Genomic DNA, 27,262 nt, shown 5'->3' with positions numbered 1-27,262 from the left:
GGGCATATATAAAAAAAAAATCATTATTATTTTTTCATAAAAGTAAATTGAAAAAGAAAAATCGTGAAGGAATTTTTATTTTTTTTTTTATTTTTGCACTTTTTTGTTTTGCAATTTCTCATTTTTGCGTTTACAATTTTTTTTAAAATCAGATGTGATAAATTTCAATTTTGGGAAGAAAAAAAAATAGAAGTAATTTTTTACTAAGAATACTTTACGGTCCAACAAGTAGACGGTGAAATGATAAATTTATTTATAAATACACATTAACACTTATTTCCAATTCACTGTACAAGACAATAATTTACATCAATTTACAAATAATAATAATAATATAACTTAAGTTCAATTACATATCTCACAGTATGCTTAATATATTTCTTACGCATTAAGGAATACATTCGTAATTGCTTTTAATATTGGCTGCTTATTAAACGAGTATAAAAAAAGAGTAATACTAAATTGAAATTTTATTTATCTTCACATATCTGAGAGTACGTATTTGTGTTGTTGAATTGTTTTCAAGTTATGCTGTCGGTTTTGCAGGTTTGTTTTTAATTTCTCTTCAATAGAATAAAAAGAAATTAATGTCATAACATATTTAACTAAGCAAAATTGAAAACTAATCTCTATTCATTGTTCCGCCTTTATTTTATTATTAATAAACGAACTTCTTGAAAACAACGATACAGGATAAGATTTGATGAACTCGCAGATCAAAAAGTAATAAACAAAAGGATCACTAAGTTTCAATTTAAATGCAACTGAGTTGTTTATGTAAAACGGTTCGTCGCAACAGACCTTATAGAACATGGATCGAGAAAGAAATGGCAGAAACAAGGCGTGAAGGAAGGACCAAGGAAGCGGTGCATAGATCAAATGAGGGTTATGAGCAGATTGACGGTAGAAAGATTTTACAATAACAAATTGTAAGAATCTTCTAACTACACCCGTGCAGATGTCATCGATCAAGAATCATAATTCGCGAGTGGTAGCGTCTCGGCCTTTCATCCGGAGGGCCCGGGTTCGAATCCCGGTCAAGCATGGCATTTTCACTCGCTACAAAAATTGTCATTCATCTCATCCTCTGAAGCAGTGCCCCTAACTGTGGTCCCGTAGGATAAAAAAGAAAAGAAAAAAGTTATTACTACATCCGTATGAAAAATTAGTCAATTATTTCAAAATTACATTTATTTTATACAGAGTGGCACAGGAAAACGGGAAATTTTGAAAGTAGCAGTGGCAGTCCTGAGAAGCTGATAGAAAGGTTGGAGCGGCATCCTTCTGTGCACACAACTACCCGCCCGTTTAGTAATCATGGACCGGTGGACCGGTTCCCGACGTGCGTTTGCCGTGAAGGCATTTTACAAGAACGGTGACGGTGTGACTGCTGTTCAACTGGAATTCTGACGCCATTACAATTTAGGATGTAAGGGTCGCGTTCCATCTTACCACGCCATCAAGACACGGGTTGAGAATTTCGAGGAGACGGTTTCGGTTCTCAAAAAGAAACCACCGTCGACGACAACTAGTTAGTTCATCGACGGTCGACGAGTTCGACGGACTTCAGAAAACATCGAAGTTCGGGTCTTGATCGGAAAGAGCCCGTGACAATCGGCAAGGAAACTCGCAGCAGCATTGAACCTAAACCGAACGACCGATCGCCGAATATTCCACGGCGATTTGAAGTTTAACCCTTACAAAATTCGAGTTGTACAGGAACTTAAACCGTCAGAATACGCGGTCCCATGAATTCCCGTGGAAGTGTTTCAAAGTACCGTACAAATCTCGGCGTTCGCTTCCAGGAATGCATACGTTTGAATTACCATTATCTTATGGCATCGTTTTTAGAAATTGAAATCTTTTGTGTCGGGACACTTAACGGTACGTAATTTACCTCTTTTTTTTTTTCAACAATAAAATTTGTAAATTCATTTTTTTTTACTTTTGTGAGAGTTACTTCAAGATTTCCCATTTCCTCGTGCCGCACTGTATTAGCAGCAATATTTCAAAGATGTCTAAATGCGTATAAAACTATTGTAACTTTCATTTTTTAGAAAAAATAACTTTTTTTTGTGCGTCTCAAATGTAAAGTCGTGTTGATAAGGGTATTATTTTTAATATTAAAACCGGTACAAAATGATGACTCGTTGTTAGTAAAACAGCCTTGTGCTCATAATATTACATAAAATAAATAATAACTTAAAATATAATCTTAAGACATTAATAATTACGGATACAAATAACAACATACATTTAATTTATAATTTAACGTTATACAACTAATATGAATTATATATGATTACATTTATTACATTTAAATAATTAATGGTTTAAAGCTTAATAATATTAAATTTAAGTGCATTTTAAATTATTTTAATAAGAATTTATAATAATAATAATAATAATAATAATAATAATAATAATAATAATATGTATATATTTTTTAATATATGAACACAGAATATAATTATAATTGTAATAATAATAATAATAATAATAATATCAATATTTATCATTGGTAACAGAATACGAGCGATTCCTATGTACTGCCCGTAAATTTAAAATGATTACTTGATAATTTAATATTAATTGTTAATATAAATATAACTAAATTCTTTAAATATGGCCTTTCAACACTAATTCTAACTTAACTAAATTATGTATTAGTTTTTAATATACTAAACTTACAATAATTATTTATAATGAAAATTTTATAAATAAAATTAATATACAATATTACGTATAAAACCATTACATTTAATACTCATTATTTTTTGTTTTCAAATCTTAAAAAAAATTATAATATCAAGAAGCCGTCTACAAATCTACTAATTATAATAATGTATAAATATGATTTTATCTACATCTATGTAGAAAATATTCGTACAGTCAAAGATAATCGAAAGAAATATTTGTTATTAAAAGAGTCTGAAAGTCCCCCTGAATTTTTTTTATGGAATATTATAAATGCCAGTCGTATTGCTGAAAGTTTTATCGGTCGATTTCTCGAAGTAATACTTTTATAAAAACAATCATTTTTTTCTGGAGTCTACTTCCAATGGATCGAACATATATTTAAAAAAATTTCTTACCTCTGTCTCAGGGTTTTCTTATAAAACGCGTTACAACTAATTCATTAATACCGACCACCGATGTGTTTATATCTTAATCGGTCGGCATATAGTGTTTACAAAGTAAACAGAATGCGCGTACGACCGTTCAGGCGACCGATTCACAAGCAACTCCTGTAAATCCTGATGCTAAAATAAACTACTATTCAGCAACCACGCGTTGTTATATTTTACAAAAATTATATATACGTTTTAAATTTAAAGAAATTAAGACATTTTATTTGATCTTTTTAAGAGTTATGAAAAAGCGAGTTGTCCACAAACAATAAAATTTCACTAATATCTTGATTAAATTTATATGATAATAAACAAATCGTAAATTGAATTCAGTTTTCGTCATCTGACAGAGAGAAATCCGTAGTGCTGTCAGTATTGAGAGCTACAACGGGAAGTTCGATATTTTTTTCTATTATATTATCCGATTACCAATAATTCGGTTCCCTGACATGTTTTACACGGGTTTCCCATTCCTGCTGGCCTGTTTTATCGATGATGTTTCAAGCGTAAATTTTTATCATCAAATATTATAAAAGCGGTATGTTCTGACGCTACGTAACTTTTAATTTTAACTCTTAATGGGTTGGGTACACAATGATAGGGAGGTAATCGAAGCACGGTTTTGTCACTGCATCTTGCCAATTCGTCAGTTTTATACACAATAAAATTACTTTTAATACACGAAACTTACTAATAACAAACCGATTGTATGGAAAGATCACTCTTTTGTTTTAATAGAATTGATAAGACGTAACATTATATTTTGATTACGACTACTGTATGACAAATTAATTATATGCCCGCTAATGATTATAGTGTTGTATATAGATACGGCCGCGTTGCGAACGGGCACCGATACAAGGAACATGACTCAGCAGAATCATGATGAATTCGTTAACACAAACCCAACGTTAGATTATTCTTCACTCGACAAGCTAACTGAATACTGAAGAGTACACTAAGAACGTGACAGAGTAAATTACAATCTTCAAGTCACTCGATCCCTATCCAATGCAAATTAATTTTGGTTCTAATTCAGTCGGCGTATACCTTTTTAATATTGTACGAAATAGTAAACTCAAATAAATTCACGGAATATTATTTTAATTAAATGTAATAATTAATTATTCTTAAATTTTACAATGCAAAGTAAGCAAAATTGTTCACCTAGCACATTTAGTATCGGTACAAGTAATTTCTTAAAAAACCGAAAATAGTTCCTTTATATTGAATTTTCCTACAAAAAGGGGCTGTGTTGTGTAAACACAAAAATTTTAATTTTTTGGTACCTTTGAAAATTTTGTATAAAAGTAATTGTGTTCTTTTAAATGACTCTTCTTTGATAAGTCACACCTATCTCCTTACTGTGGCGCAAATGAGAATTCAGCAGTCATTTTTGGAGTAAATGGGAGTAATCGCAAAGTTTTTTCCTAATAATAGTAATCGCAAAAACAGGCATCGCAATAAGTTGCGATGCCTGTAAGTTTGTTGCAATAAGAACAAAACTTGAAACAGAAATAATTTGAATAAACAGAACTTATTTGTACTTCAACAAAACTTTTCTAATTTATTCCTCGATTTTTAAAACTTTTATATTTTGTAAGTACGGAAGTAAATGAATTTTTTGCAGTCGTAATTCAATACAGAAGGAATTCATATCCCTTAGTAATTCATCACTCATTTGAAAGAGTATGTGATTTTTAATTATTTTCTTACTAAAATTTTTAAAAGAAATTTTGTTACCTATTAAGAAACATTTCTTTCATAGTTTGATCAATAGTAAATATAACACAGCAAACTAAGATATTATTTACGCATTAAAATATTTAATAAAATGGTGTACAAGATCGGGTTTAGATTAACAATTAATGAATTGTCTTAAAAAAATTCTCATAAGAAAAGGGTGTCTTGTAAAAAAAGGTTTGCTTGAAAAACCTTTGCTTAACAGAATTAATGTAATACACAAGTAAGTATAAATAAAATGTTCATGAAAATCATCGGACGATAAAAAAGAAAAAAGAAGCTGAATTTATGGAGTTGAACTCTATAATAAAAAGAAATCAAGAGACTTAATAAAATAAAAATTTTAAAAGTACGATAAAAGAATGATTGCTAAATTTTAAACTTCTTTTTTTCCTGTTGCATTGAGTTTTTATATTTTTTGTTTCATTTGAAACCTAAAAATATAAGAACATTTAGTTTTAAAAGCGTTACAAGTTTTAACACATTTAAAACTTTTTAAATTTGAGTAATATATATATATATCACTGCAGACATAATGAAGTCTTCATGAAGAAATGGAGGACGTTGATGCTGGTCTCTGCATAGTTGATCACTACTCAAAATAGTAACTTTTGATTATGGACAATAACGCATTACCATTTACATAAGTACTAAGTATTCAAAAACTATATTTTGAATGAAATTATTAAAGCTGTATTTAATTTTTTATATTGGTTGTTTTTAAATACTACAAACATTAAGAAAAACAGTATAAAAATTTCCAATTTTTGCTGAATGTTAAAAAAAAAGTAAAACAGATTCATATTTCAATGTAAAGAAACATATGCATATTTAATAAATATTGATTCAAACAGTCCATTTGTATATTTTATATTAGAAAATAAAATTTACAAGGTAAATTTTGTGACGTAATCCAGGCACAACTCTATAAATTAATATTTGAACTATTGACAGTGTTATTATTTTATGTCTGTTTTATAAATATTTTTTTTTTTAAAAGGATTTATCCACAATTTATGTAGAAAGTGTGTAAAGGTTTTAGGTAGAGACCTACAAACTACATTCAAATGGAATGTTTATAAGCTGAAATGAACGCTGATAAATTATTATTTTTGCTATGCATTATTTTATTAATATGCATTTTAATATCCTTGAAAGCATTTCATCGCCTACAATGATGGATATGAAAAATACATTTAGGGTTATTGATATTAAGAAACCCCAAAATCTCTGTTCATTAGTTCACCGTATAAAAACCATGCATTTTCATATTCTAAAAACGTATATCTCTAGAACTTAACTTTCATTATATCATAGAAACTATTGCAGCCCATATCCAGGAAGAATTAGTATTATTGTGGTTGTGATTACATCAAGATGATAAAAAACTAAGTATTAGACATCAGCATCGATAATAAACATGAAAAAGCAGGTTCTGAAATAAGATTAAAAGTTTAACCGACTCATTAAGACCTAGGTACTTCAGAATTTAAAGCAGAAGAGAAGCATACATGACTGTTATTTTAGATAAAAGAACTTACAAAAAAACTATTATGGAACTTCTGCTGCAGAAATGTATCTGGTACAGCCTCACAGCTGTATTTTAATCATGAAGAATGTAGAGTTTGCTGATGATAACCCTTGTGTATTTTAATACAAAAAAAATAATTTCCTGAAGTATTTTATACCTGAAAATTCAACTTTAAATAATAAATACTTATTATCTTAATAAAATTTAAATTACTGTTGAATATATCATTAACCATCTATTTTTTTCTGAATTACCAGTTTCTAAATTCTTTGAGTCATCAATCTAGTTGTTTTTGGTTCTTCGAAACCTGGATTCAATTAATTATTTTCATTTTTCGAATATAATAAAGTTCTAAACAATAAATAAAAATTAATTCGTTAAAGAACGTAATTAAAAAAGCAAAATCTATTATTGAACATGTTTATCTGTTTGTGGCAGTTCACAATGTGTTTTACTTCAATTTTTTTTTTTTTTTATTAATAAAACAAGTGAGTAGAGCATGACCATCACCCACCGACAATGATAAAAAAAATGGGTAGATAATTCCTACTGGAGGAAAAAAACTGGCAATGAATTGCGTAACATTTTTATTTTGTAAATAAAATTTTAATGGATAGTGTTCTGGACTATCGGAACTATCAGGTAGATGGTTTTTCATCGGGAGTTGGTATAAAGTTGTTTTTAAAAAAATTTAAATTTGTTTAAATGTTTTTAAAATTTAGTTTAAAATTTTTTAAAAAATTAATATTTTTATATTTTCAACACAACAGGTAAGTTGTGAGATTAAATTTAAAACACAATTTAAAAAAAATACTTATTGTTACCGTAGACAATTGGAAATGAGATAAAAATTTTTTTTATAGTGGCATGCAGACGTATTGATGTAGAAAATATAGATGCAAAAACTCTCATTAACTCCTTTTCTGAAGCAAGATATAACTAAAAGATATGAAATTTTTTTCAGCCAAAACACCTCACCCCTTTTTCCAATTTTTGCAAAGATAATACATTGTTTCTCCCTGAAGGTAGTACTTTGTCTACCAAATTTGAAGAAAATCAATTCAGAGGTATAAGGCCAACATACAATGCAGAAACATATGTCTGACAAAAATAGATTTTTGGACTTGAAAGCACTGCAATAAAAAAAATTTCACAGATTATTTACAGTTTACATAAATCTATTTTTTTTATTAAGTTTTTTTTAATGTCTTCTTAAGGCACGAAACTTCAAAAGACAGATTTTTTAGATTTTTATTTTTTTACTGTTCTACATACTTTTCAGTTACAAGCTGCTACTACAGCTTATATCACCATAGCCAGTAACCAACGCATTCAGAACTCCAGATATTTTTAGGCATATTCTAAAAAATTGGGAACCTCCACTATATGTTTATTCCTTAATTTAGGAGTAATTAAAAAAAAAAAAATTTTCAAATAACTACGAGAAAAATAATCACTTTTTGTAGTTCAATAAAAATTATTAGTAGTAACAATAATATTAATTACTCTTATATAATAATTAAATTGAACATTGAAAATATTAAGAACCAAAGTAGTAAACAGAAGTAGAATGGTACAACTTTTTGTATATTTATACAAAAAGTTCCATACTGGCAGTGTTGCTCCATTAAAAAGATTAATAAATTAATACAATATTATCAACTAATTCAATTAAAAATTATTTAATAGTAATAGATAAATTTAACAAAAGAACTGTTTTATTTAATTAAAATTTTTACATATCTAATAAATACTAAGCTACAGTCTAAATCTGATAAAAATTGTAAAGTTTATATACTACTAAGTTTATGTTACTACTGACCACAATTAAAAGCAATATCTATTGATTATTATTAATGACAGTATTATTAACAGTATGAGCATTTTAAATGTCTCCTTATGATGTTAAAATATATATATATATGTATATATTTTTTACTTCCTGATGACATTCATTAACTATGAAACCAAGTACAGCTGCACTAATTCACAGACTATACTTTTAATTTTATTTAATGACTGTGTGTATGGATTTTTATACAGTTTATAAAATATTATAGTTAAACTAGTCGATAAAAAAAAAATATTTATAATGTAACAGATATTTAAATTTTCAATCAGTTCCATCAAGCAGTATTAAAAATTTTTAGAATTTTTTTCTTCTAAATTTCAGAATTTTCTTTTTAGTTTGAAACTAAGCGATTCTAGATTTGATTGATACTAGAAATAATGAACACATTTTCACTGATATGATAAAATTTAGATTGTGAAAGAAATCTAAATATATAATAAATACATCTACATAAATATTCTAGTACAAAGATCAGCAACTTGCAGCGTGTATATCGTTTATATAAAATAAATTTTAGTGGGGTGTACTAAGAAACATGAATAAGACAAAAAATTTTAAAATCCATCATATATATAAAATTACTTAATTAGCCTTAATTACAAGGGACGTTCAGTGATAATTAACGGGACAAACTGATATAGAAAAAAAGCGTTTCATTCAATGACAATGAAACTTTTTGAGGGTCAAGTCGGCAACCTTGGGAACACATTTAATTGGATTTTTGATCATAATTAATCAAGACATAACCTCCTTTGTTGATTTCAAGATTCAACTTTGCTTGAAACGTGTACACCAGAAGAGTAACAACATTCACTGATACGATGTTTGCTATCAGGTGTGAAACCAGCAAAAATTTACTCAAGAATGTTGAAATAGTATGGTGAAAAGACTTTAAACAGTAGTAATGTGTATAACTGGGTGGAACAGTTTAATTCGGCCAGAACAAGTGTGACTGATCTCCATCGCTTTGGAAGACTGGTTGAAGTGTCGACTACCACGCTGCAAAATTGCATAAATTATCTTATTTGCGCAACAAGCGAGTCAGAATTTCCCAAATTGCTAGTTTCTGTAATATTAGTGTTGGGAACTGTGCATTCGATCATTTATGATGTGCTAAATTATCACAAAACATGTTCAAGTAAGGTTCCAAGACAGTTGGCTCAAACCCATAAAGACACCTGGATTCGCATTTGTTGCTACATCCTTCTTACAGCCCAGACCTCACCCCAACCAATTTTCATTTGTTCGGCCCGCTCAAAGACTTTTTACATGACAAGAAGTTCATTAACAATGAAGTGGTCAAAAAAGCAGTACACAAATGGTTCAAACAGCAAAGTAGATACTTCTATGCTGCAGGAATCAGAATCCTCACAGAAAAGTGAGACAAGTATCTAAATGTTGCTGGAGACTATGTTGAAAAGTAGTGTAAGTTTCATTGTCAATGAATAAATAGTTTTTTCTACATCAATTTTTCTCATTAATTATTGAATGTTCCTTGTATTATCAAGATTCAATAAAACATTAGTTTTTAATCGCTGTAAATTCTTGAGTTATCTATAGAAAATAATGATTTGGGGTTAAAATTAATTATAAATTTCTATTCAGATCTTGTATCACCCTACTTTAAAATCTCTATCTTTCATAATTATTATCGGACAAAAAATAAATAAAATCTTTTAAATTTAAAATATTTTTATTTACTTAACTGAGTAAAGAATGACCACAATTAATAAAAACACTGAAATTCCAGAAAATATTAATAGCATAATTTTGAAAGTGAGCTATTAAACTTTAAAAATATAAATAAAAATTATAATTACATAATTTTTTTTAAATAATATTTTCTGCATTATTTCAAAATAAAATTTTATTGTGTTCTTAAATGAATTACTGAAAATTTAGGCACAGAGAAATAAAACCAGATTCTATAAAGCAGATTACAGTACAAATATTCCTTCAAAATACAATTAAATTTTATTTTTTCATGTATTAAAGGCATTGAAAGAATAAATTTCTAAAAGAAATAAATGGTATAGTAACAAGAAAGTGATGCATTAAAAAATTAAAGCAAAATTCTAAAACAGTATCTACCTAATAAAATATTCACACATCATATACCACATCATTGCTGATCTTAACCTAGAATTATATTTTGAAAAATTATATATACATTTACCTAAACATCTGTCCTTATTCTTAGTGCTAAATTTCGAATGAGAAAATATTTAAGTTTATTTTTTTTATTTTTTGGTAAAAGGACTATAAAACAAACAATGCCACCAATATACCTATATAACGCAAACCAATTAAACAACATTAGTGCAGTGACAGTAGCTACAAGATAGATAGTTTTTTTAAATGATATCCTAAGGAAATGAAATGCTGTTTGGATGTACATTTATTTCACGTATATATTTTTGTTGAAAACATGTTCATGTTCAAGCAGCAACTATGCTCAGATATTTTCCATTTTCATTTTTTACTATTGCTTAACTTATAATAAAACCTTTGTACTATTTTTAATGCATATGTATCATTGAAAATCTAGAATATATAACTACTAATTAATTATTGTAATGAATTAATAAGCTAAATTAAGTAAATATGAAATATTTTTTAAGCATGCAATTATTTTTACAAGTTTTCATAGAGTGATAAATATTTAATAAAACTAACTTGTATTATTTTATTTATTCTATGACATTAAACGTATGTAATCTGTATATTCTACAGAAATCAACTAAATATTTATAATTTTTAAAATAATACTTAATTTCTATTTTATGAAATTTAAATAACATTGAAACCATTTAACAATAATTACTAAACCGCTATGAAAAAGATCATTTACATAATTATTTTATTACCATTCCAAATTGTGTTAACATAATGTAAATAGTTTTTATTGAAATTCATTTAGCATATTGATTGAAGGCTCAAATTCATAAAAGTCAACCTTAAGGCAGATTTTTTAGTTGTTTTTTGAGCTAAAATATTTTCAACTACAATTTATGTTATAATAAACAAAAATATACTGGCATGCAAAAGGGAAAATAGCATGTACAAGGTATGATCCATCTGATGTACTGATGTGACATGGCTGAAGCAACCAACAACGTACAAATCTCAATGCTATGTGCAGAAAACAAGTTTTATTTTTAACTAATTTACTTACCCACTTGTTTTTTGGCATAATGACTTATTGTCACTACATTATAAGTATTGTTACTCCAACAGGTCAAATACACAACTCGCAAAGTATCAGTTCCAAAAAATAACTTATGTTGTAATTGAATAATTGTTAAAATACTTATTTAACAACTGTCTATATATAGAAATTTCATATTTAATAAAAAATTCACATGTACAGCTGCATTTTATTACACATTTCATATATGGTCGAACCTCTATATAATGAACCTCGATATTACAAAAACTTTGATTTTACAAATTTGTTTACTGCACCGTGAAATTTTAATAAAACTATGTATAAATAATGTATTCCTCTTTATAATAAAATTGTGACACTGTATATTAACATAATACAGTATGTAGTAACATTCAGTAACTTTTACAAAATGTTTTTTTTTTAAATAATGACATAAAATTTAGTGTTTTGGACATCTCTGTGAGTTTAAGGTAGTTGTTTTTGATTTCCATACGTAAATGTACCTGTATACAAACACAAACTATTCTTGACAACAGTCAAGAATGACAGGTTATTTTTATTGAACAGGTAAAGTGAAAATTCCCAACATTCTCTTATAACACATTGACAGTAAAATTCTAATAAAAGATTTAAACCCGTGTTCTGCAGTTATTGCCTGCCTATACATTAAAATAGTGCAATTCCCAAATCAATTAACTAATGCAAAGCACTAAAATTACTGTGTATACTTTTATCTAAAAGAGACATTTGTCCACAGTAGATAGACATAAATAGAATTCTTAGAAAACATTTAACATATACTCCCTCTATTGTTCAGTTCATACGTACAGTTCAGCAATAACTTTTCCTGGGATTAATTCAGGCAGTCGCTGTCTTTGGATTATGTTACTCACATTATACAGTACTGTACTATACTGTTTTTTTAGTGTGACATATACAATATCAAACGGAAGTGCCATCGTGTTTCAGAAAAAATTAGCATTATACATGAAGTTGACAAAGGTGTTATAAAAATATCACACAAAAATTTAGAATCCTACCGAGTTCATTGTAAACAATTTAAAAAATCAGGATGTGTGACTGCAAGAACTAAACCGGGATAAACAAAATCTGGTGAGAAAAAATTAAAAGGCAGCGCATAAAAGATCCCTGGAATTTGGAGCTGTATTAGGATACAAATTTTTCTACGCTAGCAACGGGTGGTTAGTGAGGTTTAAAAAAGACATTGTGTTATTCATAAAGTAATTTCTGGAGAAAGTACAGTGCCAGCGTAAGTGACTGTGAAACTTGGAAGCACTGTCTTAAAACTGATTTTAGAAGAATATCCATGAAAAGACATTTTCAACATGGACAAGACAGGTCTATTTTTCAAATGTTTACCTGACAAAATGTTAACTTTTAAAAATGATCTGTGCTTTGGTGATAAACATAATAAACTAAGAGTTACAGTGTTACTGGCTGCAAATATTCTAGGGACTGAAAGACTTAAAATGCTGGTAATTGGCAAAACTAAAACTCTATGTTGTTTTCAAGCAGTTAAATCTCTAGAGGTCTACACATTTAACAGAAAGGTGTGGATGACTACTGACATTTTTAAAGATAAAGTAAAAGAGCTGGACAAACAGATTAACAGATTACAAGACAAAAAAGAAAAATTGTACTTTTTTTTGAAAATCGTACGAGACATCCTCAAGACATTAATTCTCTATTAAATAACATAAAAGTTAATAAATTATACAATTGATGGATCAGGGGGTAATTAAAAATCTTAAACTGCACTAAAAAAAAAGCACAAAAAAAATTACAATTATTGTAGAGAACAATGAGACTGGCCCTGTTAATATTGTTGACCTCCGGCAGTGCATTTCTGAATTATGAAAAGTATCGACCAATGATGTTAGTGATGAATCAGTGTTCCATTGTTTTTGTAAAGCTGGTTTCTCTACCACCACGACAGAATGGAATGAAGATGATATGACACTAGTACAGTTAAAAAGTCACTGGAATTTTTTCCAAACAACTGGAAATGTGAGTAACGAAGTTATACTGGAAGATTTCATCATTGCTGATGAACAGGTTACGGTTTCTAACTTTCCAGATGACGACATATTTCGTATGTTAATTCCTCTGAACCAGTAGAAGATGATGATGACAAAAATTGTGAAGACCAGCAGGAGGAGAGAAAACCTACCAACTAAAAGATTTTACAGTCATTTAAAACAATTAGGTTTAGACTACAACTCAAAGATGAAGTATCTGACAGTATTTTTAAGTATTTAAATAAATGTTTTTTTGAACATAGTACCTTATTTCAACACTGAAAACAACAGAAAATTACTCACTTTTTCAAGTAATAAATTAATACTATATTAAAAATTATACACTGTAAACATTACCTATTGATATCTTATCAAAAAATAAAGAATGCATTAGGACTAGTGGATTTTTAATCGATTTAAAAAAAAATGTGTATTCATTTTTGTTATTGTTGTGGAAAAATTATTGCTAGAAATAAAAATACAATGTGTCAACCTACAACTGAGTACAACAAGCTTTTAAGTATAGCCTACATCCATTCCAAGTACGAGGTAAGTCATTATTCAAGATACATACTTCTTATACATTACATACAATGTGTTAGATTAATATGTATTGCCTAACATAAAAAAATACATTAACATTTTTTTTTTGTAGCACTCTTAAGAAAAATAAATGTATAACGAAAACCTCTATTTAATGAATTTTTCCCAGGATTCTCGATTTTGTTATATAGAGGTTTGACCGTACATATAGATATTCTCACTCTCTCTTTCTTTCTCTTTCTCTCTCTCTCTACATATATATATGTATGAGAGAGAGAGAGAGAGAGAGAAAGTAATGGAATATATACTTCAGATATCTTTGAGTGAGTAGATAAGTTCAAATGCACAAGAAAAGCTATCACTTGATGTAGGCCAAGGCATACTAACTAATATAGGTTCAGTTGAGTAGGTGGTTGTTGCTACAAGAAGTATTAAAATTCATTAGGTCTGATTACACACAATCAACACCAAGATTATACATTTGAAATCTGTTCTGCAGTTAATCAACATGCTGACAAGATAAATATGCTTATCATCAAATCTAAATATCGATGCTGTGCTTTTTAACAAATGGAGAACTCTACACATAAGTTCTACTATGTAGTGATATTTTCAAATTAATGAAAAAATTTAATGTGCCTCACACCTTTTAAAGATGAAGGATCTAATTTTATGTTACTAACTTCTGAAATCTATTTATTCCTTCGGTTCCCATATTTCAAAAAGCTTTAAAACTTTCTCAATTTAAACCTAGGAATTAAAAATGAAATTTATACATTTTTTTTTTAAAAGAAAATCATATGTATCACTACAGCATGTATTCAATGTAATAATATTGCAAATATAATTTTCCATGTCGTTTATCTAACAACTGAATTTTTGAAGCTCCTCATAACAATCTGATACAATATTTGCATACAAAACATCATGAACTAATTTTACTTAATATGTTAATATTTTACTTCGAATATTTATCAGATTGCAATGAAAAATACAAAAAAGGTAAGTCTTCTTTTTGATTACATGAAATTTAAACAAAATAAAAAAAGTTTTTGTTTATGTAAATCTTGACCATGTTCTTAACTTTTCATGCTTTCTTGGACATCTTCCAGATCGTCGATTATACACTCCAAAATCACAAGAGGGTTGCAAACATGTTTCCATTTCAATACATCTGAAACAATACAAAAATATTTTCTTATTTCATTTCACTGTTAATTTATAAAGTATATCGTTTTATCAGGGATGTTTCAATTAAACATGAAAAAATAACTGAGAAGCCTTGACATCTGACATCCAGAATAAAAAAAACATGGTGGCTACAATATACTAACCAGTATACAGATAGTGGTTAATAAACAGATCTGTTGTCAGAGGGTTTTTCAACTTCTGACAACAGATGTGCTATTCTGATTAGTCTAGTTCATACTTACTTTTTAGTTAATCATGTGTTAAAAAATCACTACAGAAGAAACTGCTAAAAACGTTCAGGATTTTGAAGCTTTCATTTTAAAAGTTTTTGTTGTTAGTATGCTAAATTCATGAATGTTATTTAGTTACAATTGGCAAAAACATTTAACAAAATCATGTGTAATAAAGTATAAACCATGTAACATTATCGCAGTGGGCCTTTTTTCTAGTTAATTGATTTTTAATGAATCAAAAAGACAAATATTTAAAAACAGTAAATTGTTATTTATTTTAAAAAAGTTTTACAAATGATTCAATGAAAAATAAATAACACTTTAGTTATTGTTACCTTAAAAGAAGATATTAGTCATTTATAATGTAATTAAATATGTCCAGAAGATGTTCCTTGGAAAACCATCATTCCAATTTCAAGAAGTATGGTAAGGTGTCAAGATCACAAGAAAATACAATGATAAAAGGTCCTTTAATAAAAATCCATCATGGCATAGACCAAGTAAATATCGAAGGAGAATCTCGTTCAGCAAATGCGATGGCAGCCAAACATTTTTCACAAACAATATTACAATCAGTGATAGAAGAGAATAACTTCAGTGATGAAACTGCTTTGTATTATAAACTACTGCCAACAAAAACATTAGATATGAAGCGGGCACCAAAAAAGTCTGGTATGCAAATGAACAAAGAAAAGGTAACTTTTCTTTTGTGGGCCAATAAGTCAGGAAATCATAAACTTAAGCCGTTGCTCGTTAGCAAGATACGCCAGCCCATGTTGCATCAAAAACGTTAATATGAATTCATTACCGGTTATTTTTAAAAATAGTAAAAATGCTTGGATAACGTGTAATATTTTTCTAATATGGTTTAAAAACGATAAGTACGAATTTGTGCCTTGCGTTAAAAATTATTTAAGAGTTCGAAAATTGTAAGAAAAAGCTTTATTACTTCTTGACAAATGCCCTGCTCATCCACCTACTGACTTCCTGAAATTTAAAGGTGGGAAAATAATTGCAATTTTTTCACCCAAGAACACCACATCTTTGATACAACCATTAGACCAAGGAGTTATTCAGGCATTTAAACCTTATTATCGACAAGAGCTACTGACTGCTATCATTAACTCAGAATTACAAGTAACAGAATTCCTTAAAACTGTGTCAGTAAAAAGTGTTTGCTCATTAAGATAAATAGAGGTCCAATATAAGCATTATTACTTAATTATAAATATAATCAAACCAAACTTAACCTACACTTGCTAGTCAAGGTTAGCGAGTGTAGGTTTTTGGTTACATTAATACCATATTTTTATTTGGTAATTGGTTAGATTAATGGTTCGATAATTTTTCTGCAAATACCTCCAGATACCCACTGATTTGGAATAAAAAGTGTGCAAACAACTGCACATTTTCTAATTACCCTAAAGTTGTATGGGCTCATCACAATAAGCCTGAAAAATATCAGGCTCATTAAAAATTGCTAAATAATTTTCCAATTTGTTGGGCACACTGCAAAATGTTGTAGACTCTTTACAATAACTGTGATTTTTCAATCTGCCTATGACATAAGATCATTAGGAGTAAGCCAAAAACGTAATTTGGATTTCTAGTTTGGAACTATTTTACTCAAGGAATTCATTAGAAAATATGAGCTCCCTTATTACCCTTTCAAAATTTCATTACTTGGAGCATGAAATGCTGAAAGGGTAATCAGTAACAGTGTATGGTAAATTGATGTGTTATAGAACAATGTAGTACGTAATTCCAATTGTATTATACCAACAGTGCATTTCAAATCAAGTCTGAATATTAACTTAATAAGAGATCTCACTTAATTTTTACACTGCACTGGTTTTTACAGTTAATTTTTATCTCTTATACAGTACTATATAATTACAACAAATTGTACAATACAAAAAAGTGGGTATATTGATTTTAGAAGTGATGTAAATTAGTGATGCAAGATCAACTGATGTCAAGATTTTAGGTAGGGGATTACTTAATGAAAAGGCACATGTAAAGAAAAAACAGTTATATAAAATGTAATATATTTATGTGTTAAAAGAGACTGTTTAAGAAAGTTTTTTTTTAATAGATTTTTATGAACACAGTACTTTTGGCCAACAAATCATGAATGATTAAGAATGCCAAATTGGTAAAAAGTAGACTTGTTAAAATATAATATTATGAAAAGTGATAAAAAATAACTTGTTTGATGAAATTTAAGATGAAAAAGTTTTAAAAATTAATAAAGTGAAAAAAGGAAGTTATGGCAAGTTTTCATTGGAACTAGATTGATGGGGGAAAAAATATGGTAATTATAGAGAATATAGTACCCACCTCTGATTTTTCCCATAAAATCTTATTTCCATGGCCAATAATATGTTGCTATTTTAATGTAACAAGTAAGTACGATAGTAAATAGCATAAGACATAACAAAAAAAATTAAGGATACTTTCAGCTGACAGAACACAAAATATTATATAACTAGCAGAACCTGTCTAGCCAGAACCTCTCAGGTCAGCCCAGGCAAATCCCGAAGCCAACTCATGGGCTCCTGGCACCAAGGGGCCAACTCCATGGCCGCAGAGCTAGCTTCACTTGCCAGTCTCAATTTGCCATGGGAACTGGTGCCCTGGACACCTGCAGTCACTATTCCCATCTACCCACAGGTCTCAAACCCTGGACCTCTGCACTATACATTATCCTCCTGGTTGTAAGAATAACACTGATAAATAATAATTATAGTATTCAGGCTTTATAGAAATCTGAAAAAGAAACAAAATTACAAAACACAGAATATTAGTAACTATGTACAAGGAAGCTAGGGCCTCAATCAATAACTTAAAACCTTCCCTGGGGTAACATGAATGTATCCTGCAAATTTGAAAGTAGATAAATGATTGATTGGTTCTCTCTTGATATGACGACAAAGAAACAGAAAAACTTTATACATATATACACACACACACACACACACACATGCACAGTTCTGAATAAGTGTGATCTGTTAGATCGAGAGTGAAACTGATGCATGCAAAAGTTAGGCTTCAATTTACTAACAATACCCTGTTAAATTTTGCAAATCAGATGATTGTTTGCAGATATATTATAAGAGCACCCCATTGTACTTATAAAAATGCCCCATAGGCACATTGTTTGTTACCAGTTGATGGTGATGATTTGTCTAGCTTCCCATGAGGTGCTCGCATACCTCAACACTCCAACTTCACTCACAGTCCTCATAGGAAACCCATTATAGTTAAACAAAAATTTATTTAATATTATTTTATTTAACATAAATTTAATTCTATTATTTTTGTAATATTATTTATTCTATTAAATTCAAATCATTCAGCTCAAACCCAGCTCACACAGTGATAGAGACTCACAATTCATTAAAGTTTGTACTTCAACCGGCAAATCTTCACTACTAGATTTTTTTTCAAGATGAAATATAGGTAAAAACCTTAGTTATACCAAGAAGCATATTTGGTTGCAATTGATTGAGTAGTTTTTTTGTTTATGTAAAATATGAAAACTTTTCATCAATTAATCAGTATCAGACACTATCTAAAATGAAGTGTATTTTTCATAATGTATAATAAATGCATTATGTAAGATACAGAAACTACAAACTGCATCATTAATGGCACAGTTTAAGGTTTATATTAACAAATCGTATGATACTGAGATTTCAATTTCTTTAAATAGCCATAAGCAGCAAATAAGTCCAATAGCAATTTTGTTATACTAAACATGCAACAATTAAATTTTCAACATATACACATAAGAAAAAAATTCAAGTAAAGTATATCATATTCTATCTAATTACTAAATTCCTTCAATAAGCAAGAAATTTTTCATGTTTTCACTAGTTATTTCGAGTTGTCTGTAAATTCAACTGTAAAAAGTATTAAAAATCATAGTATAGTATAATTACACCTAATTTAAACAATTATTATATCTTTATTTTTTACTTACAATCGATCATGGTGATTAAAGTACTCTCTCCCTTTTTTGTATTTGATACAATCTCTCTGCTTATCAAAACAATCACACATGCAGGATCCATTAGCAAGGTGCCTTACTGTATATTCACTTGGACATCGGCAACTGAAAAATATTAACGGCAATAAAAACTTTATGCGATAGTATGACACTAGAAGAAAGGAAATCGTATTTTACACTATTTAAATTAATATACAGAGTGTTCGAGAAGTCTCTTACCTTTACACAAATATACATTGTGGACTTAGTACAAATTTTAAACATTTTATATGACATTTGTATTTACAAATTATTTGTTCAATGAATCTGTGTATGCATAGAGCTGTGTCCCTACATACTCCTTGATCTGCTGCAAAGCTTATGTGGAGTTATTATGGTTTCACTCACAATAATACACAATTCTACACTTTCTATATAATGGCCCCAACCTTACCATGAGTGTAATAAAATTTGATTTTATCTGATATATATTACGGTTATATAATATAACTGAGCAGGGTTTGTTTGTACCCACAAACGCAAGTTCTGTTTATTCACATATCCACTTAAGTGAAAACAGGATTCATCTGACATCCAAAGATTTTCAATAAAGTTAGCATTCTCAACGATTTTAGACAACAGTTTTTCACAAAATTGCGCAAACACAATACACAATCATTAAATTTCACTTTTCGAACAATTTGAATCTTGTACAAATGAAATTTCAGGTTATGAATCATCTTTGCACACTCTGACGTTTGAACTCTGATGACAAGGCAATTTTCCGCACCGAACTACAAGGACTCCTTCTTACCGCTACAGTTTTCATGGCATCAATGTTTTCTGGTATATGTACAGACAACACATGCCCACTAGATTTTTTTTCAAAGCTGAACCAGCCTCTTCAAAGTTACGAACCCAAGTTTTGATTGCATGTGAACAAGGAACTTGACCACCGGGCAGGATCTCATTGTGTCACCAAAACATTCTTTGTGCAGCTGTCACCATGTCAGTAAAACACCATTTCAGCAACCACAAGCTCTACACCACTTCACTGCTCCATCACAACTAAATTTTTATTATTTCTCTACAGTTTAACATCTTTCTCCCACTTACAGTACACCTACAGGGCTGCCAACACCAAATTCAAAATTTCCCATTTCTCTGCACCACTGTATAATACAAATTTTTTGATAACATTCACATTTGATTTTATAAATTTTTGATACCGAACCAGCAACTACACTCATTTAATTTCTTCATTAACAATCAAATCATCGCAACAGCTGCAATTTGGCCAAATGCTGAGTCTATGCTATGCCTAGTTACAGCACATTTGTTTGTTTTCATTAATTATTTACTTTAGCATTTATTATGAAAATTATAAATACGTATGTAAAACAATATACTTGTACAAAATGCTTTCTTTTTTTGTAATACTTTTAAAATAATTATGAACCAGACCGGGGTAAAAAAAAGTTTAAATGAAATAAAAATGTTTTAAAGATAACAATATTTATTTTCAATGCTACAGTTACATTTTCATAATTATCTACACATATTTCAAAACAATATGATATAACTGTTTAAAATCTTAAAATTTTTTTATGTAATTCATTCAAAATACATTCAAATATCCTCCCACTGCAGAAGGGTGTGTTAATATCCATAATTATTATAAAAATCAAAATAGCAATTGTATATTCAGTTCTATAAGTTTGTATATGAAGGCAAATATTTCTAAAGGAAGCATGTTATTTAAAAAATGAAAATGTTATTTAACTCAAATTTAAAAAAATGAAAACTAAAAAATATCATTTGGTGTAAAATACAATTATTATAATTTTATTTGTTATAGAATGTCATCAGATATTAAATACAGTATGCAATATTTTATTCAATTAAATAATTTTGTAAATTACATTAAATTGTATGATATTAATATAGTGGCATTATCCATACTTTATATTAATATAATATTTATTAAAAGTAATATTATATTTCAGTAACAATTTTATAGTTTTTAACGTGAATTGTGAACATGTACTTACTTAACAAAATATAATAAAAGAAAAATAGATTAAAGTTAATAACATATCATTAAAAGTATCATAATATTATAAATGACATGATAAAAAATAAAATTATATTTATTACCTTGACATTAGTTTTAAGAAGTCATTTTCAATGTTTATAAATCACATTTACTTAAAAAAACAAGTTATAAGTAAATAAATGGCTGTTATTATTATGTATTTATTATATAAACACTAGAATTATTTATTCCAAAAAAAAAAATCTGTAAAATTCCTAAAAAAATATCAAGGATAAGTTGTATTATTTACTTTGTTTTACTTATATAAATAATAAAATGTAGTTTATATATACTAAAGTAATTTAATCTTGTTCTATATTATGTACTGTGTTCATTTATGCACTACATATTATTTTACTGAATAACAATTATTATAAAAATCAAAATAGCAATTCAGTTCTATAAGTTTGTATACCAAATTTTTATAATATTCTAAGAGATATAAACAGGAATACTTAAATTAAAAGAATGGTTAGTAGTGCCAATAATACAGGAATTGTTTATATAACCTTTGAGCAGGAATCTACATAAAAGAAGACAAGATGTGCATCATATCTAAAATTATTCTTTCTAAGAAAAATTTTTGTTTTAATTTTACATTACTTAAACCATGAAAAAAGGTAATGAATGATAGTAAAAATCAATGATTCATTGATTAAATATGAACAGTGCATTCCACAACGTAATGGACATCAGATTAATATTTATCAAATGAATTGTTTAAATGAACGGTAATTTATTTTTTTTTAAATGAATGTACTTTACTACAGTAAAGTAGTCAATGAGTTATCGTAAATAATAGTTATGAAAATTAGAATACTAAATCTAATTTAGTTTTCGATTTTTCATTTTTTTTTACCACTACAAATGTGATTCAATGCCAGTTCCAGAAGATTGGATACAAGTTTCTTAGTTCACCAAAACTTATTTACATTTGCAGCCGATTTGAAAAATGCTTGACAGGATTAGATTCTCAGATCTGTTTTTCATGTTGACAACAGATTTTTATTTTTTTCTATTTTATTGAATACCGTATATACTTTATTTTTTTAGTTAGATCCAGATGATATTCTCCAATCTAAGTTCACGAACGTAAGGGTATAGTTTTTGACTGATGAGAGAAAATAAATTACTAATTTGAAAAAAATCTTTATAGCCATGAAGTAGAAGGAGGAATCATACATCATATAACCTGAATGTAATATCCTGATGGACCGTTTCAGTTAATACAATTGCTGAACTAAAAGAAACTTATGTATCACACTTATAAAAGGAATTATACCAAATTTGATTTTCTATTGGCTGTTAAAAATGAACTGATCACTAAAGCAACATAGCATATGATCAGAAAAGCCACCAGTTCTATTTAGCGATGACAAAGCGGCGATAAAAAAACTAGGAACTTATCACTGACACTTATATAATTTGTGAGGTGAATACACGATAAGCTTCTTGGAAGTAAAAGAACACAAGAAACTACTGGATCCATAAACAATAATGTAATCTTTAATGTAATAATGTTACGAGTGACGGAACTGAGAGCGATTGTTGCCATAAATTCTTAGGGGACGTACAAATAAATATGATGATTGAAGATTAAAAGAAAGACCAAAACCCAACTGAAAACTACAAGAGGTAACAAGAGTTTCAACCTGGACTTGATTACTAATAAGTGCCACCTCTATTAAAATGGTCTGGTCAGTTACCCAGTGTTTTGAAACCATTGAGGATCTCATGAATGGGATCAATTGACCGGATATCCTTGCAGTGTAATTCTTCAAGGGCCTGATAACACTGGTGTGGTGCTCCCAGACACAAGGTACGTATCATTTAACCCATGGCTAAGCAGTTAAAAGGCAGAAAATACAGAAAGGTTTTAAAACTCTTAGTATAGTTTTAAATAAGTGCTAATCTAAAAAAAAAATTTAACAGCAAAATAGAAATATTACTTGTTTTCAGGCGAATTCAAACGTTGAAGTTCACGAGGCATCTCAGAATCTCGTGGCATTTCTTCATCTCGGTGATCAATACACTCGCATTCAGTATGATTAAAAAATTTCAATTTTTCAACAGTAGTAGCTGATCGTTGATTGTGTCCTCTGTATACATATGAAGCTGCCTGAAATGCAAAAACCGATAAATTAAAATACAAGATTTATTAACTCTCACCCGAATTAATCATTCAAAACTAATTTATTTCAACAACAAACTGAGCTAAATTAAATAAAATAATCTTCAAAAACTTATATCATAACATTTTTTTGTTACTTCTGTGACCATTTTCAGTAAATGACGGCTTACAAATAAATTTTATAGTTTTAAATAATTTTCATTATTGATGATCATAAATAAAAAACAGCAGAATTATCCATTCATGAAAAATAGAAGCAAAATTAAACTATTAGTTTACATTAATGGCATAAAATAAGCGTGAAATAAGAGTTAACAAGACAAAATATTACAATTGCATTCCTCATTACAGCAAAACATTTACTACAATTTTTCATCCACTATATTTTTCTTTTATTTAATGATAATTTTTCAGGTAATAGTTATTTCAGTTATGATTATAATCATTCCTGACTGAAATAGAATATTTAATTGAAGTTTTACATACAAATTTCATTTTCTCAATGGTGGCTGATTTTCATCATTACACACATTTTTATTCAGCTTATCAAAACAAATTTTCCAATTTTCTTCAATTTTTGTGACTTTTCCAATAAAAATACACTATTTCTTTCGGTCGCATGGTGGGAGTAGAGGGTGAAAATGAGTTTCTTTACTTTTTAGGTATGAGAAGGACAAAAATATAATGGTATTTTCAACAATAATAATTGTTGGTAATTACAATGGTAACTGAGGAAACCTCAATTTAAGTGAATGCACTTAAATTGAGGTTTTCTTATATACAAAGTGTTCCACGACATATTCTCCGAACTTCAGGTACTGATGCAGGACACCAAAATGAGCAAAAAAGTACATATCGACATAAGTCCTATTTTGCTTTGTTTCCTTCTGGGCGCCATTTTGTGATTTTCAACAAAAAAACTATTTCTCAGGAACGGGTAAACTTACTTAAATGAAATTTGGGAAAGCTAAGGCTAGTGTCTTATTCTACAAAATAAATAAAATTTTAAAACGTTACCTTTAAAAATTTCAAAATGGCGGCCATCTTAATTTTGTAATTTTCAATATCTTTGTAATTATTTGTTTGATCAAATTTTTACCTTTATAAAACTTATTAAGAATTTTATTTTGAAAAAAATGAGATCTCATTTGTAAAAATCCATTAACAAACAATCGAGTTATTATAGACAATTTACCCGAACCACCGGGTTGGTCTAGTAGTGAACGCGTCTTCCCAAATCAGCTGATTTGGAAGTCGAAAGTTCCAGCGTTCAAGTCCTAGTAAAGCCAGATATTTTTACACGGATTTGAATACTAGATCATGGATACCGGTGTTTTTTGGCGGTTGGGTTTCAATTAACCACACATCTCAGGAACGGTCGAACTGAGAATGTACAAGACTACACTTCATTTACACTCATACATATCATCCTCATTCATCCTCTGAAGTGTTATCTAAACGGTAGTTACCGGAGGCTAAACAGGAAAAAGAAAGAAAGAAGAAGAAGAAAGACAATTTACCCGACAGTACGCTTGCGCACCGTAATGCAAGCTGGTAATTTCTAGCCTGTTTTTATTTCCTCTACTAAATTTAATAAAAATTATCAGTAATAAATAATAATAGTAAATTAATAAAAAATTATTGCCCAAGCGTACTGCCGGGTTAATTGTCTGCAATAACTCGAATGTTTGTCAACGGATTTTTACAAATGAGGTCTCATTCTCATTTTGTTCAAAATAAAACAAAACGTCAAAAATGTACTTTTCTCTAGTTTACTCGATGTTTTAAAGACAAATTTATATAATGAATAAAATAAGACCAATGTTAATGTTTGACCATTACTAGTATAATAAATATTGTATAAAAATTTACAAACTGTGATTGCGTTCGTGCGAGTGAAAAAGTGACTCACGCTCTCTCTCTCTATCCTTTTTTCTTCGATTGGACCATAAATATATAGTTATTGAAGATTAAAGGAAGTTTTTTTATCATATTCTATTTTTATAGCTTAATAGTTTATTTTTTTATTAGAAAATAAAAATTAAAAGCGTTGTAAAAAGAAGAAATTTCACTTAAGATAAACAACCGAAAGTGTTTCGCAGTAAAAGATTTCTGATTTTATAGGCAGGCCCCTAAGTAAAGAAATTATATCTTACGTTCAGAATACTCAACTCTTTTAAAAGTTTTACCGATAGGCTTGAAGCTAAAGTGCAATGTACCATAATTTTTTTTTTAACTCAAAAGGAAATCGCTAAACCACTAACGATAGCCATTCGTATAAATAAACAGATAAACAAGGCTCTTCAATGAACTACGGTTTTTAGATTTGTATTTGATGGGTTCAACAACGTTAAAAATATTTATCGCTCTTATTTTTTCAAAGGTAAAATCGCTAGTAACATTTATTTAAATTAATATGAAGATACTTATTTTAAGTAATATTAAAAAACACCCTTCATTATACGACTACAATAAAATATTCTAAACATTGCTTTTTAACGTTCATCGTATATATTCAGTAGATGTTAAACCTACAGTAAGCATTAAAATGTGAGAAGCTAACTTGTTGCTTTTCGAAACAAGCTAACTTGTTATTGCAATAAAAACTGTATAGTCCAACAATTAAAATTATATAACATTCAAAGAAAAAACTCTTTCGGTTTATTAATTTGCACGTGACATATAATATAAATCACTGGCACAAAATAAGTTTTCTAAATTAATAGGTTCTACCAGAAGTGTATATTTAAAAATCAAGTTATATTTTAAATCCTTTTGATAAATAAAAATAGTATAAACAACATGTATAAAGATATAAATTTATCTTTACTAGGAAAAAGGCGGGCCCACGGCTCGCCGCGAAAATGTTACATGGTTAATGTTTCATTACACATGATTTTATTGCCAAACATAAAAGTTTTAGCCAACGCGTTACTAAATAACGATCACGAATTTAGCGTACTAAAAACAACAAAAACTTTTATTACAACGAAAAGCTTCAAAATCACGAACATTTTTAGTTGTTTCTTGAGTTGTGATTTTTTAACACAGCTTTAACCCCATGTTTTCCTTCTCTATACCCAAAACACAGTATAATTATAGAAAAATCGTTCGAACGAATGAATCGTTCGTTAATGCGCCTGTGCACAGCCGCCATTGGTCCGCTCTGCGCTAATAGCAGTTAAAATAAAAATGTGAGCGCATACAACAAACCCACGCACCATTATTTTTACTTCATTGTACGAATTAAAGTAAGTATTGCGATCGCCAAAAATGTTTGTTTTCAGATTTCAACGGAAATATCCATTTTTACCATCCCTGAATTCATTTTGACTAGTTTCGGCGTGACGTTTGTATCTCGAAAAACGATTAGTCGTGGACTGTTAAAATTTTTGATTTAGGACTGTTATAACACCTAGTTGTGCACCTCCTCTTTAATTTCAATCGACTGGACCAAAAGTGTCCAAAAAAGACCAAAAACCAAAAGAAAATTGGATTTTGGACCTTTTCTTAACTGTAGTAATCAAACCTCATTGACAGCTTTTCAACGATATATCATAAGTGGTACTTATTTCCATTGGTTCCAGAGTTATAACCAAATAAAATTTTAATT

The 27,262-nt window shown here is 28.7% G+C and overlaps 1 protein-coding gene across 1 annotated transcript in view; it reads right to left on the bottom strand.

Annotated features, from left to right (window-relative positions):
* Nucleotides 1–210: 210 nt before the first annotated feature.
* Nucleotides 211–27,262, bottom strand: part of LOC142326377 (uncharacterized) — a 699,229-nt gene continuing 672,177 nt past the window's right edge. The window contains exons 4-6 of the mRNA XM_075368833.1: nucleotides 23,468–23,637; nucleotides 19,418–19,549; nucleotides 211–15,182 (exon numbers count right to left, since the gene is read on the bottom strand). Of these exons, the coding sequence (XP_075224948.1) occupies nucleotides 15,065–15,182; nucleotides 19,418–19,549; nucleotides 23,468–23,637 (420 nt within the window). The 3' untranslated portion in view covers nucleotides 211–15,064. The remainder of the gene's footprint in view (nucleotides 15,183–19,417; nucleotides 19,550–23,467; nucleotides 23,638–27,262) is intronic.

This window comes from Lycorma delicatula, chromosome 6, assembly GCF_047948215.1.
Source record: "Lycorma delicatula isolate Av1 chromosome 6, ASM4794821v1, whole genome shotgun sequence".
Taxonomy (NCBI): Eukaryota; Metazoa; Arthropoda; class Insecta; order Hemiptera; family Fulgoridae; genus Lycorma; species Lycorma delicatula.
This window is presented reverse-complemented; position numbering and strand designations above follow the sequence as displayed.